The following is a 13,741-nucleotide window of genomic DNA, read 5'->3' on the forward strand; positions in this document are numbered from 1 at the left end:
ATTTACTGTGGATGTTTGTTATTGGAGTGATGGTAAATATAGGATGTATTTATTATATTCAGTGAATTTTATTCCAGTTTACTTCATTTCTTTTGATGTAGAATTTTCAAAGTTTATATCATGTTATCATAAATTAGTACAAAAATCATGCTCTGAAAACAAAAACACTTGATATAATAATTGCCATTCATGAGCATTCAAAGTGGCTCCATTAAATGTACAAAACAAAGATGAATGTTTTTTTTTATGAAATAAATTTTGTCAGTATGTAATTGATATGTAATACGTGGATTTTGTTATCTTTATTTAACTGTTATCCATCATTACTATTATTATACAGTATATTAATTTGCTACATTATTTGATTGCTTATACAGTATATAAACCATGTTCAACCCTTAGTAATAGCAGCTAGAACAGTAATTTGTTACTTGGTTATTAATTCTTTGAATACAACTTCCTGTCAGATGTAACTTGTTTTTATCATGGTAGGTAGGACAGTTGAATCTACGAGGGACTATTGTAGTACTATACAAACATGCTGGTTTTTGTTTATGGATCGTCATTGTTTTCCTTTATAATACAGACTTACTTCTTTACAGTCTATCCTGTGACTGTACTGAATGTCATTTATGTTGTAGCCCTTCCTACTGTGGATCTGATTTATAATTTCAGATGTTGCAGGTGTTGGTTGTGTGTTTACATTGTTATCTGTGCCTAAACAATTACATTGCAGGATTGGGTTATGCACATCATAGAAGTGGGGTGTTACATAGGACTGCTTTAATTCTCTCTAGTGGTTTTTTGCTTCATAAATGTTCTTTCCAGGATGTATGCTCATATGTTAGGTTGTCCAGAAATAAGTGTAAATTTTCACAATAAGATTTAGAAGCTGAATATTGAGTAAATTATCATTTGGTTGGTTGGTTTAATCCAACGTTTGTTGCATACAAGGTATCTTAATTGTCTGCTGTTTCAATTCTATACTCAGAGCAAGTTTCACAACTAAGCCAGCATATGCAAGGACTTTCATGCAATTTTCCTTTACAACTTCAAACTTGGATGAAAAGCTACTAAAACTAATGGAATATCAACCAGGCATTCGGCCATGGATCTACTACTGAACGTACAGTTCAGCATTGGTTCCAAAGGTTTTGACATGGAGAATAAAGTCTTGAAGGTCATGAAAGGAAGCCATCCATAGATGAAAACACATTAAGGGAAGCTTTTAAGACAGACCCTTGCACAACAGTAGATAGGCTTGCAGAAAAACTAGGTACAAGCAAATCAACCATTGCCAAACCACATGAGTGTGATTGGAAAGACTAAAAAGTTGGATAAGTAGGTTCCACATGAGCTGACTGAAGTTCAATAAAATCGACATTGAGACCTGTTAAGGATAATGCTCCAGAAATTGAATGAATTAGGAATTGAGATTCTGCCTAATCCACAGACCTTTTTTTCTTCAGATTTTCATTTTTTAAAGCACTTTGACAACAAACGTTTTCAAAACCAGGTAGTTGCAGAAAAAGCTATTGGGAAGTTTGACTATAGAAACACTGACTTCTACAGCAGGGGCATAAGCAGCATCGTTTCACATTGGCAAAAGTGTGTTGAAGTAAATAGTGTTTACTTTGGTAAAGTATGTTTCACAACACTGGTTCATTCTTTTCCAAACTTCTAAGTTCAAAAACAACATTTATTGCTGTACAGTCTAATATTAACATATATAATGCCTACAGATATTTTTCAACATATTTTCATGCTCCATGTTGTTGAGACTCTTCCTACCCACAGACCTTTTATACAATTCCAGGTGTCGCCAGGTTTTGGTTGATCAGTTTTATCTACATTGTTGTTTTCCTTTTTAATATAATGTATTGCATTTACCCATTGCATTTTATAATGTAGTCCACCAGACTCTTTCCTTCTCTTTCTTGTGGAATATGAGAATCGTTATCACTCACCACTTCCTAGCCACTGGAGTAGTGGAGAAGAAAGGCTTGTTTCATTCGATGGAAAGCCTAGTGATGGCATTCTGTCAATAGTTTATAGCATTTCCTACCACGGACCTGATGTACAGTTCCAGGTGCTACCAGGTTTTGGCATTAGCTCAGTGCTGTATACCTGTATATATATTTGATAAATTGCTTTTTTACTACTGTGGCATTCCTCCTTCTTACCATTCACTGTATACATATTCCAGATGAATCTAGTATTGGTTGCATATGGCCTGGTCACAGTAAAAATTCAAGTGTTAATGGTGTAATGCCCTTCCTACTTGTGCACAATTTCAGATTCTGCCTGGTTTTGGTTGAAGCATGTCACAAATATATATTTGCTATGGCAATTTGTCTCTCAAGCTGAGGCATTTCTCTTCCTTACCATTATTCAGGTGTACATTCATGGTAGTTCTGTTGTTGGTTAGAGATGGCCCAGCTAAATAAGTCATTGCATGTGCATCTTCCTCATACCAAGGACTAGAAGTGCCATTACTGCTTGGTTTTGGACTGGTGATGTCATTCTGCTGGAGCTATTCACCATCCTACCATTCACAAGATGCAAGTTCTCAAGTGAACTGGTGTTGGTTGTGTTGGAAATGTATGGAAGTTGAGATGGATTTTGAAATGGTAGCTCTTTTTCCCTACCAATTCCTATTTCAAGGTGAAGAGGTATGTAATTCTTTACTTTCCATAGATCTTGTATACCATTTCAAATTCTTTTTGGTGTTGGATGAGGTTAAATTACAATCTGTCACTCCCTAGCCATTTGAGACCCAGACTTCTATTCACATATTCTAGAATTCCTTCATGTTTTTCCACCTTTTATCTATGTGATACAGCCATAAAAGAGTTAAGAGTTTACCCTGATCAGATATGGCATGGTCTCCTGCTGAAATGTATTGTTTCCTCTTTTGATTTCACACATTCTGGTTTCTCGTGGGTTCTTCAAGCTAACAGTGAAGTCATTGTTTTACTTGCCTTTCATTAATTCAGTGTGGAATTTTTATTTTTGTGAGAGGAGACCAGATATTGTATTGAAAGTTATCATTTTCTTACACTAAAAATGTGTTTCCAACAGATACATTTTTTTCTACTTTCCACCTTTGGTGATATATGGGATAGATATATTAACAAATCTTGAAGTGTTTAACATTTTCAAATGTGAAGAGGGTACTATGACAGGAGTTGTGTCATACATTTATTTATTTTTTGTAAACTTTGCACAAAGCTATATAACAGCTATCTGTGCTAGCCATTCCTAATTTAAGAGTGAAAGACTAGAGGGAGACAGCTAGTAATTGCCATTGACCACCATCTCTTGGGTTACCTTTTTTGCCAACTAATAGTGGGACTGACTGTCACATGGTAATGCCCCTCCAGCTGAAAGAGTGAACATGTATGGTGTGACAGGGATTTGAACCTATGTCCCTCAAATTTTGAGTGAAGCACCCTAACCACCTGGACATGTCAGGCCTTGTATTATCCTCTTATTGGTGGGGAGCTGCTGTATGATCATTTACATGGAGATATGAAGAAGTGAAAGTTTAATGGAAGAGCAGTGAATATTTGCACCAACAGAAGGTAGTACCAATCAAGAAAAGGTATTTTGTGATCAGAAATAAATTTTCAATGTAAGAAAATGCAAACTTTTGAATGTAAGCTATAAACCTCAAGATGATTAGAAGTAATTCCAAAATGACTTAGAGTTTAAGAAAGAATTGTTCTAGTTTTAAAAATGTGCATAATATAGCTACACACATAAAATACATAGTAAATTTACACTTTTATAATTCTGTAACAGAAAAGAAACAACCGTTAAATGATTTCTTTTTGTACTTAATTGAAGATGATTTTAAACTATGCATTTGTAAAATAAGTTGGAACATTTAATACAAGTATGTTGCATGTTAGAAGGAGTAACATTTAGAAGCCTGCATTTAGTGCAGAGGTTTTCATCTTGGGTTCTACAGAAAAGTTTTGTATTAGGTAAGAAAGAGTTTGTAGGATAGAGCCTTAAATGTTCAGCTGTATAATCAGGATGAATGTACATATGTTTAATTCAAAAATTATATACTGTACAATTTTAGACTTTTCCAATAGAGTTGAAAAAATGTATTATTTACTTTAGAGTTTTGGTACATTGTAAAATATTAACCTACTTGCAGTTATTAGTTTTTCATGCAAAGGAATATTATGATCAGGATTTAAAAAGAAATCCACTGTTAGTGTTTATTTGTGTCCTGTTGTATACCAGTATGTGAGAGAATTTTTCACTTGTAAGACTTGAAGAAGCAGAATGTATGTGAAGTTGATGACCATCAACACTACTTTGCTTTTAAGTAAAGCACTGGACTCATTGCATCAAAATGCTTAAAATTGCTGCAAAATTATTCTGAATCACCCCCCCCCCAATGCAATTCTTCAATGAAAATAAATGTTTAGTTTACTAGTCTAGTGCTTTTTAGTCATTAGTCAAACTAAAGTATATTATATGTATAACCATCTATTTTTATGCATAAAGTAAAGAGTATGTCATGTATAAAAGCTGGCTTGCAAAATTTAATAAGACTGTTACAAATTTTAAATGAATTACTTTGATCTGTATATGACATATCTTCAATAGCTTCTTTTTGGAAAATGCCATGACCGAGAAATGCATGATGAAGAACTGATAGATGAACACATGGCTAACAAGTTCAAAACACCATATATGCCTGTAAAGAGGGATGGAGCACCACGTATTACTTTGTCTTCAGCCATCGTGCTTGTAAACAGGTCATTTGTAACAACAGTTGTGTAGCATTATTGTTTTTGTTTTTTATATAAATTTTTTTTAGTAAAACTACTTATTCTCATACATTTAAGAGATAAATGTTTTTTTATTTTAGAAGGAGAAAATTAATGTAAAACACATATTCATGTTTTGATTTTTTTTATATTCATGAAACCTGGTCTGTTTTTCTTAATATTGTTCTAATTATTTAAGTGTCTCAACTCAAAAGTGCTGTTATGAATGACTTACTGTGACACTGAGATCAAAGAATTGGTACTGATTTTTTTATGAACTAGCCTTCATTAAGTAGTCCTGATCATTTTATAATCCACAGTAGTCCAGTAAAGATCACTTCACTGCACAGTAGGTAATGCAAGTATATCACCATATTAAAATTATATAAAATATTTAACATATTTTATAAATGACAGATATTAAAACACTTCTAAAGAATATTTCGTATACAAATGTCAGTGTTCTACTAGTAGCAGCTTTAATATAGTGTTTGTTATATGCTGATGTAATGAAAGCTATGATGTCTACAATATAATCACTTTTATTATTGTTTAACTTGTGTCTATCATGTACTTATATACATTACCAGTTAATTAGAATTATCAGATCTGAGTACATAATTAGATTATATATCTTACAAGAAAACAGCTTTTAGATTTTGTTCTCAAAGACTTGAATAAACTTGGTCTCTATGTTTTGAAAACATATTTCTTGTATAAATCACTTTTTAGTTTTTTGTTTTGGTTTACAATTCATTGCTCATTCTAAAAATCACCTGTGAATAAAAATGATTAATGTATGAAATCTAATATTTTGTTTTTCTACATCAAAATTTAATTAAACAGAACTATTTTATCATTGTATATAAATAACATTTTAGTATGAAACATAATATAAAACCATGTTTTAATATTCTCTTCAAGAAAAGAAATGCAAAAAACAAAATTTGAGACATATTGTTAACAAGTTTATTCTGGATAGTTCTGTATGACATGTGTGAAACTTTGCACATTCACTGCTGAACATCCAAAGTTTGCAATGGCGAAGTCCACGCTCACTAGTTGAAGTTTAACGTGAGCATCAATAACTGCTTGGCATCTCCTGCTCATGGAAGCGATGAGATGACGAATCACATCCTGTGGAATGGCTGTCCACTCAGCCTCCAAAGCTGCTGCAAGCTGAGGTAGAGTCTGAGGTTGAGGTTGTCGCCGTCGCAAACGTCGGTCCAACTCGTCCCAAAGATGTTCGATGGGGTTTAAATCTGGTAATCTGGAGAGCCAGAGAAGAACGTTGATGTTGTGGTGTCTCAAGAAGACAATGGTGAGGACGGGCGTTACCATGTTGCAAAACTTCGTTGACATTCACCATGATGGATTGCACATGGGGGCCTAAGAATCTCATCAACAGTTGCGTATGGTCTGATCGGAAATACTACGCAGCCCTGGTATGGTTGAGGCAGTAGACGTCGCAGTGGTGGTCCTATCCCGAAGGTGACGTAACCAGATGTAGCGATCTTGCGCGGGCGTGGTCACACGAGGTCTGCCAGATCGTGAACGGTCAGGAGTTGATCCATGTTGTTGGTGACGATTCCATAGCCTTGTGATGGTGCTTGGGTGGACATTCACAGCTCTGGCAACATCTGATCGAGATTCGCCTGCTTCCAAGCGACCAATGGCAGTGTTGCGTTGTGCTTCAGCCAGTCTTGGCGTAACTGTATTGCGTGTCAGTGGCTTAACACTGAGCTATGAAAACCGAGAACCCATCACTTCATAGAGATTTTGCACATGTTGCACTTGCAGAACATGCAGATCTCTCAAACAAATTTATTGGACACGAATGCTTTTTGGCGAAAAATCCAATGTTTTCCTCCGTTTTCAAAGTGCACAACTTTTATTGTCATTTTGGTCTGACAATCAGTGCCTTAACGCATGTAACATCATATACTCTGAGCTTGTAACGTTATTACCTATATTTCTCTTTAAAATAACAAAAATATTTCTTTTGCGTTTCTTTTTTTGAAGATAACATAAATGTTTTTTGTATATAGCCTTTTCTCATGATATTAGCATCAAGAACCTTAGCTGAAGTCTTAAAGGCTATTATTACATAATTAGAAAACCAGCTAAATCGTAATTGTTATCGGACGTTCCTTGCTTTGCGGGCATTTATTTTTAGTGTACTTAGGTGAAGTATGTAATTAAATAAATTATTTGATGTAGTTCTACCATTGGTGTAAAAAGTAGTTGTATGTGTGTTTTATTGACTTTCAGTGCACTTTCCTCATAATCGAACTTTTTTAAAGAGCACTGGCAGGGAAAATCATACTTATGTTAATATGTTTTTATTATTTTGCACATTATTTTCTTAAAGTACAATAAAATATTATTGTATCCCATAACAGCTGTTGGACAAATTCCCGAGAAAGTAAGGCTTGAAAATCCCTTTCAACTGATTTTTCTATTTACTTTCTACATTTCTACTGTTGATGCACTACATATCTAGTAGCTATTATCTGATATCCTAGCAATATCTGTTTATTTATAGTGGAACTATTTATTAGCTCAAAGTATATGTAACAAAACCCTGTTAATCCTTTTAAATTTGCAAACTGTCCAAGCTTCAGATGTTTGAGCGATAATTATACAGTGTAATCCATACATTTACAATCCCACCTGATAGGTTCAAAAAGTAAGGGTTATAACACACTTCCATCTTAGTTTCTGAACTCCTTTCTGTCATCTCCAGTCATAAATTGATGTACTAACTATTGCATTTATTGGTATGAGCCATTCTAGCTTTTTTATATTCAAGTGAAAAATAACCCATTGTAGTGTATATATTCTATGGTAAACATCATTTGATTGGTTTAAAGGATCTAACTTCTTTCCAGTCTTTAGTTACTCAACCTAATAATCTTAACAGCCATTACTGGGTTCAGTCCTGTCATATCATATGGGAAGTGGTCTCTCTCCTATTTTTGATACTTCATCATTTTGCTTCTCAGGAACTGCAAGATGAGTATTCTCAATTCTTTACTTTTTTCACCAGTCGGTCAGATTTAGCATCGGACAATGTCTTGTTTTAAAGAAATTGGTGGTCAAGACCTTCTGTGGCCAAATCTAAAACATCAGGAGGAAAATGTACATAGCCTTATCAACAGGGGCTTGTAAAGATGTGATAACTCTTTTTTCCATTCATGTTCATGGCCATTGTCTGGCTGAGATACCTTAAACATCAGGTAATCCAGGTATACAGCATAATACCCGAACACTGATAAATGGTAGGTTCCTGATCTGAGGTGACAAAACAATATGTTTTAGGCAATTCATAAAAGTCATATAATGTAGGGTATACGTTGCATGGTAAATATCACTTGGCAACTTAGAAAAACTAGGATTTCTTGTTCCTAAGCTTTTAAAATTGGGGAAATGCAATTTCTTCAAACATAAAGATTTTTTTTAAACTTAATAACAGAAGAGTTCAAGTAAAGGATAGTATACCCTTTAGCAGATATAGTAAACTTTCCAATAACAGTTTTCTGAAATAATGACACAAAACTTATCTACTCCAGATCCACTTTTGTGTTATGTTTAGAAACTGCATGCATCTAGGAGCTGTGGAACTGGTCTTGTAAATAATTGGTGAATCACTCAAGATACTGATTATACAGTAAATTTGTATCAGATATCTTACTAACATAATTTGTGTAAAATACAAAATGAACAGTCTTTATTAAAAAAAAAAAATTTGAGCACAATGTTTCTACCTGCTTTCTGGATACTTTGAATTACAGGATTTTATTCATGCTTTTAATGCTTTCCCCAGATAGATGTTTTTGACATACTGCCAAGTCTGGATGACACTGCTGTCAATATCTCTCTTTAATGTGAAATTCTGTACATGGTGAAGGGACCTCTCAAGGAAGGTTATGTATTTTCAGTTTACCTCCTTTGGAATCTGAATATCCATACATGTGTTTGGTATACATGGTAACTTATGAAGAGAGGAGAGGATTATTGTGGTTGAGTGGTATCTGCATGTTGCAACACACCATCTTAGCCTTGAATTCCTGTAGACAGGTGGCCTTGGATTCCTTCATGTGGCATGCATAAAGATTGCAGCACTGAATAATAATGTATATTTATGGAGGATACGTACCATATTGCAAAAAGTATTTCGGACAGATACTTCTCTGTACCACAGAGTCATTACTTTAAATGCACTACTCTGTGTGTTTTGGTGCATATCACAGGATTTTCAGAATGCTTCCATTCATTGTATATTGCAAAAGCCTAGATGTAATAATTAGACTATAGCCTTCTACCAACAGAAAAGAGATATATCCTTTATGAACAATAGCATTGAATAAAGGATCATTCTTGATGCTGCTAACAAAATATACCAGAAGTAGGGAGAAGGAATAGAAAGTGATAGAGAAACTAGGTCTTTTTGAAACATTTTCAGTTAAGGAAAATATTAACTTCAAAAATGCTGCTTATTTTTCTGCATCAGCAAGAACTTAAATATCACACTGAAGATAATCAAGAACAGGATACAGAGAAAGAAATTACAAAAGTGGCATTTTTTTAAAAAAATAACATCTAAAAGGGAAAGCCCATAGTGTTACAACCATATGGTGGAAAGTAGCCTAGTGGGGCAGTACTTCATTGGAAAGTGAATCTATTTCAAAGAATACTCTTTGCATAATAAAGTAGGTAAAACAAAATATATTGTCAAAAACAAGCAGGATGTCAGATTGCTAAAATGTTCATTGTCTCGCAGGTAGTTAGTATAAAATGAATGTGTAGCTAGTGCTGTAAGTTAGGTATTTCTCCACTATGTTATATATTAAGATAATGACCAAAATAATCAAGTGCAGGGAGCAGCATCTCACACTCATGCCACGAGGCAAACCCAAGACCCATCCTGCTGTATTTAACAATAGGGAATAGTTTAATTGGGGATTTGTGTTAAACTACTAGATAAAACACTCAACACCTATTACCCAAAGTTCGTCCACTTAGCCTTGTACCAGTGGGAGTGCACTTTCTAATGAGAACACTCCATATCAATTTCCTCTGTAAGCAAGGGTTCACCTCCACTTTACGAAAAGCAAATGAAAAATAGGTATGGGAGAGAACACCAGAGATATTTTGACCATGTCATCAGGCACAGTGTTTTACAGTTAGGTTCCATATTAATAGACAGTGAAGTGATTTACCAAAAATAAAGACAGCATGTGTGAGAGTAGGAACACATGATTTTTTGTTGTTGTTTTTTCTGGAAATACAGTATAGTCTGATAGACAAATTATAGACAATACCAAAGCAGTCATATAGAAAACCTCATATCAACAGTGGGCACCAAGCAGCAACAAATAGGCTTAATAATCAGAGTGGATTTTTGTGAGTATTACCTTTTAAGGCTGCACTAATTATGTGATAATAAGTTCCATTAATGATCTCTAATATACAAGTAAATGTGAAATAGGGTGATCTTTTCATGAAACTTTGTAGAATGGACAGCAACTGCCTGTTGTGGAGACAAGTGTAGGTGGAAGACTTTTGAAACATTGTCCTCTACACTTGTCTTCACAACAGACAGTTGCTGTCCATTCTACAAAGTTTCATCATGAATACTCTGCCTAAACAATCTATCAAAGGGTGATCTTTTCTGTTTTTGTAGTTAGGAAAAATAGCTAACCATTGAAGCCATTGTGAATATTGGGAAGAATGGTGAAAGAAAGAAGGCATAATGCAGGATAGGTGAAATACCTTATGAAATAGTGTTTCAAGGGTTACCAATATTCTCAACTGCAAGAGCTCATACATGGGATGTTGATGAATAGGGGCAAGAGAAGCCACAAGATGACAAACATGATGGAAGGAGATATGAAAAATAAAAGAAACTACTCATACAAGATGTATAATCCAACCAAGCCAAAAGACATGAAGAGAAGAAAGTATCTGAGATTCTGAACCAGGTTATCCAGCATTTGCAAGTGATAAAACAGAGACCTGTAATAACCAAGTAGTAAAGTACAAAAGTGAAGCTACTTGATCCATTTTGGGAAGAACAAATGAGGAACAGCATATATGAAAACAATGATGGAAAAATACTGACAATAGAGCAGACCCAATGCAAATTACAGAAATAAGAGACTAAAACCAAGGTCAGATTGGAAGCATTCATATGGTGTACAATGATAGTATTATTCCTAACTGTCAGACTGTCTCCAGTTGCTATTACTGTATGGGATTGATATTTGTGAAGGAATGTTAAAATCTCAGATGTCAGAAACATGAGTGCATAACCTAATTAATCCATGCAAATTACACTATTTTGGTCCTTTTTTGTAAAGTACTTAAAGGGAAGCTTTAGCTTGCTAGTTTGAAATAAAATGAACCTGGTGTGGCTTTAGGTTTAATTATGACAACGAATAGTACAGAATGTGTTAGATCAAGTAACCCCATTATCAGTAGAGAAGAAAGAGTAAATGAGCAGTAGAAAAGTAAATTTTACTTTAAATATGCATGTACAAAATATACATGCTTAATGAAATAATATGAAACTGGATAAAGGTAATTAATGTTACACATACTATCAAACTGATTAATGCTCTTTGTTTAGGTTTTTATCAAGATAATTCTACACATAAGTAAATTAAAAAAATTAGATTGCTAAAAGAATGTTAAGGTTATATTTGTTCACTGCTGAAATACAGCATCTTAAAGACCATGCAGTGATAAAGTATTGTGATGATAATTATAAAACATTTCTAAATTTGGTTAGAATTGGTATGTTTTTTGAGTCGAAACTTACCAATAATTAGTTATGACAGAAATCCAATATATACAGGTGTTACATCTGTTACTCAGTTATTTTTGGTTTCTTTGTGGTGTGTGAGTAAACTACATTTTTCTTGTATTATTTTTGTTAAGCTTATTTGTTTTCAATATGTATATGTCTTGCATAACATATGATCAAGAAAATTGTGAAATTGATATTTCAGGTTACCATTTTTCCTTAGATGTTTGGTTTGTTTTGAATTTCTTGTAAAGCTATATGAGGGCTATCTGCACCAGCTGTCCCTAATTTAGCAATGTAAGGCTAGAGGGAAGGCAGCTACTCATCACTGCCAACTCTTGGGCTATTCTTTTACTAACAAATAGTGGGATTGACCATCACATTATAACCTTCCCATGGCTGAAAGGGTGAGCATGTTTTGTGTAATGGGGAGTTGCACCTGTAACTCTTGGATTATGAGCCTTAGATGTTTTTCATGTAATACTTATTACTACTAAGGGAAGACACTGCTTAAATTATGCAAAGATACTGACAGGTTGGTTGGTTATTATGGTTTATTGGCACAAAGCAGTGCGACTGTCTGCACCAAATCACTGGTAAAGATAAAATCGGAAGGTAAAATTCTAGTAAAAACTGAATAAAGTTAAAGTTGAATATTGTCAAAAAGGTGGTAGAAAAAAAACACTCAAAAAAAAAAAATGCCAGTGGCCTATAAATTTATATAAACAATCAAGTTGAACAGCATCACTTTTGCCAATGACACAGTCCAGTATCAGGAATAAACCCACAAAAAGTCCATGTCTAAATTGGTTCCACTGCTCACAGTTGTAATGACAGTATGACACTAAAATGTGAGATATATTGTAACATAAGACTTCACATTGATGGATTAGTCCCAGATAAAAAAACTGTGACCAATGCATAGCCGAGCTAAAACAACTTTCTCCTTTCAATCTGTATGGAAACTAGATGGTCAAACATAAAAGTAGGTTTAATATGAAAAACCTTGTTATGAAGTTGTTCATAACAAGCAATGTTTCGGGCATTATTCTTTCCAGATTCTCTATCACATCTACCCTCTTTCTTGTAGTGGAATTTGAGAGTACAAAACACTTTCCAATTTCAAGCGACTCGGATGTTCGGCCATGGAGGAATCTTCATGAATGGGTTAATGAAATGCAAACAGCAAATAAAATGTAGAAATGGATATAAAACCATTTAGTTAAGAGTAGGGCAGTGGTGTTCTGATGGCATAATATCCTCTGTTATGAAACAAATATAAATGGGAGTGAGACATCAGAATTGCAGTTCAATCATTCAGTTGGGTTCTCCGTCCTTACCCCATATGAATGTTGGTTCCTAGTGGCTAAGTTTTGGATTTAGAGTTGAATTAATCAATGTAAGTATTCACACATGTATTACAAATGTCTACATTTCTCCCTCATTTATACTCTTACTTCATCCATGTTGTGGGTCACAGTGGAAATACTTGCAAAAGTACCTCTTATTATGTTTTTTTTTCTCTTCTATCCTTTGATGCTTATTATTTTGAGGATGTTATCATTTTTGGAGTGGTTATGGTAAATTTCAGGAAAATTGTTTACTCTATTTAGACATTTTCAATACCTGATGTTGGGCTGCTGAATTTATCTTCAGATATTTGTGCTTCTTCATGGGTCTGAGGGTTTTTGATTCCCTCTGAACTCATGAACTTGAGATGAAGATGATGTCAGATCTCAGTGGCATGGGTTTTGGATTGTAGTTGAATTGCCACTAGTATAATACTTTTTCTTATCTCCACATAGATGTTTGTTTCTGGTAGTCTGGATTTTGAACTGTAGTCAACTTTCCTGTTGTGTGATCCTCTTTCTTACCCCCTTGTGGATGTCAATATCAGGTTTTTTATTGTAGTTGACTTACTGTCTGTATGATCCTCATCCTATCACCATTTGGATGTCTGTTCCTAGCAGCATGAGTTTGGGATGCAATTGACTTGCTGCAGTACATCTAGTTCATGTTTGTTTAATTTGCCACTTTTAGAGTTGCACAAATATTAAATGATTTAGATCACTTTCCAGCCATAGTTCTCTCCCAGTTGGAGGTGCTTCTCTGTTTTGTGCTTATATGTATGGAACAACTTATT

At 34.2% G+C, this 13,741-nt stretch overlaps 1 protein-coding gene across 5 annotated transcripts in view; it reads left to right on the forward strand.

Annotated features, from left to right (window-relative positions):
• LOC143249460 (endoribonuclease Dicer-like) overlaps nt 1–13,741 on the forward strand; it is an 89,890-nt gene that overhangs the window by 29,551 nt on the left and 46,598 nt on the right. For all 5 annotated transcript variants that reach the window (XM_076499355.1, XM_076499352.1, XM_076499353.1 and 2 more), the window contains one exon: nt 4,627–4,778. In XM_076499355.1, the coding sequence (XP_076355470.1) occupies nt 4,627–4,778 (152 nt within the window). The remainder of the gene's footprint in view (nt 1–4,626; nt 4,779–13,741) is intronic.

Source organism: Tachypleus tridentatus, chromosome 4, assembly GCF_004210375.1.
Source record: "Tachypleus tridentatus isolate NWPU-2018 chromosome 4, ASM421037v1, whole genome shotgun sequence".
In the NCBI taxonomy this organism is placed as follows: domain Eukaryota; kingdom Metazoa; phylum Arthropoda; class Merostomata; order Xiphosura; family Limulidae; genus Tachypleus; species Tachypleus tridentatus.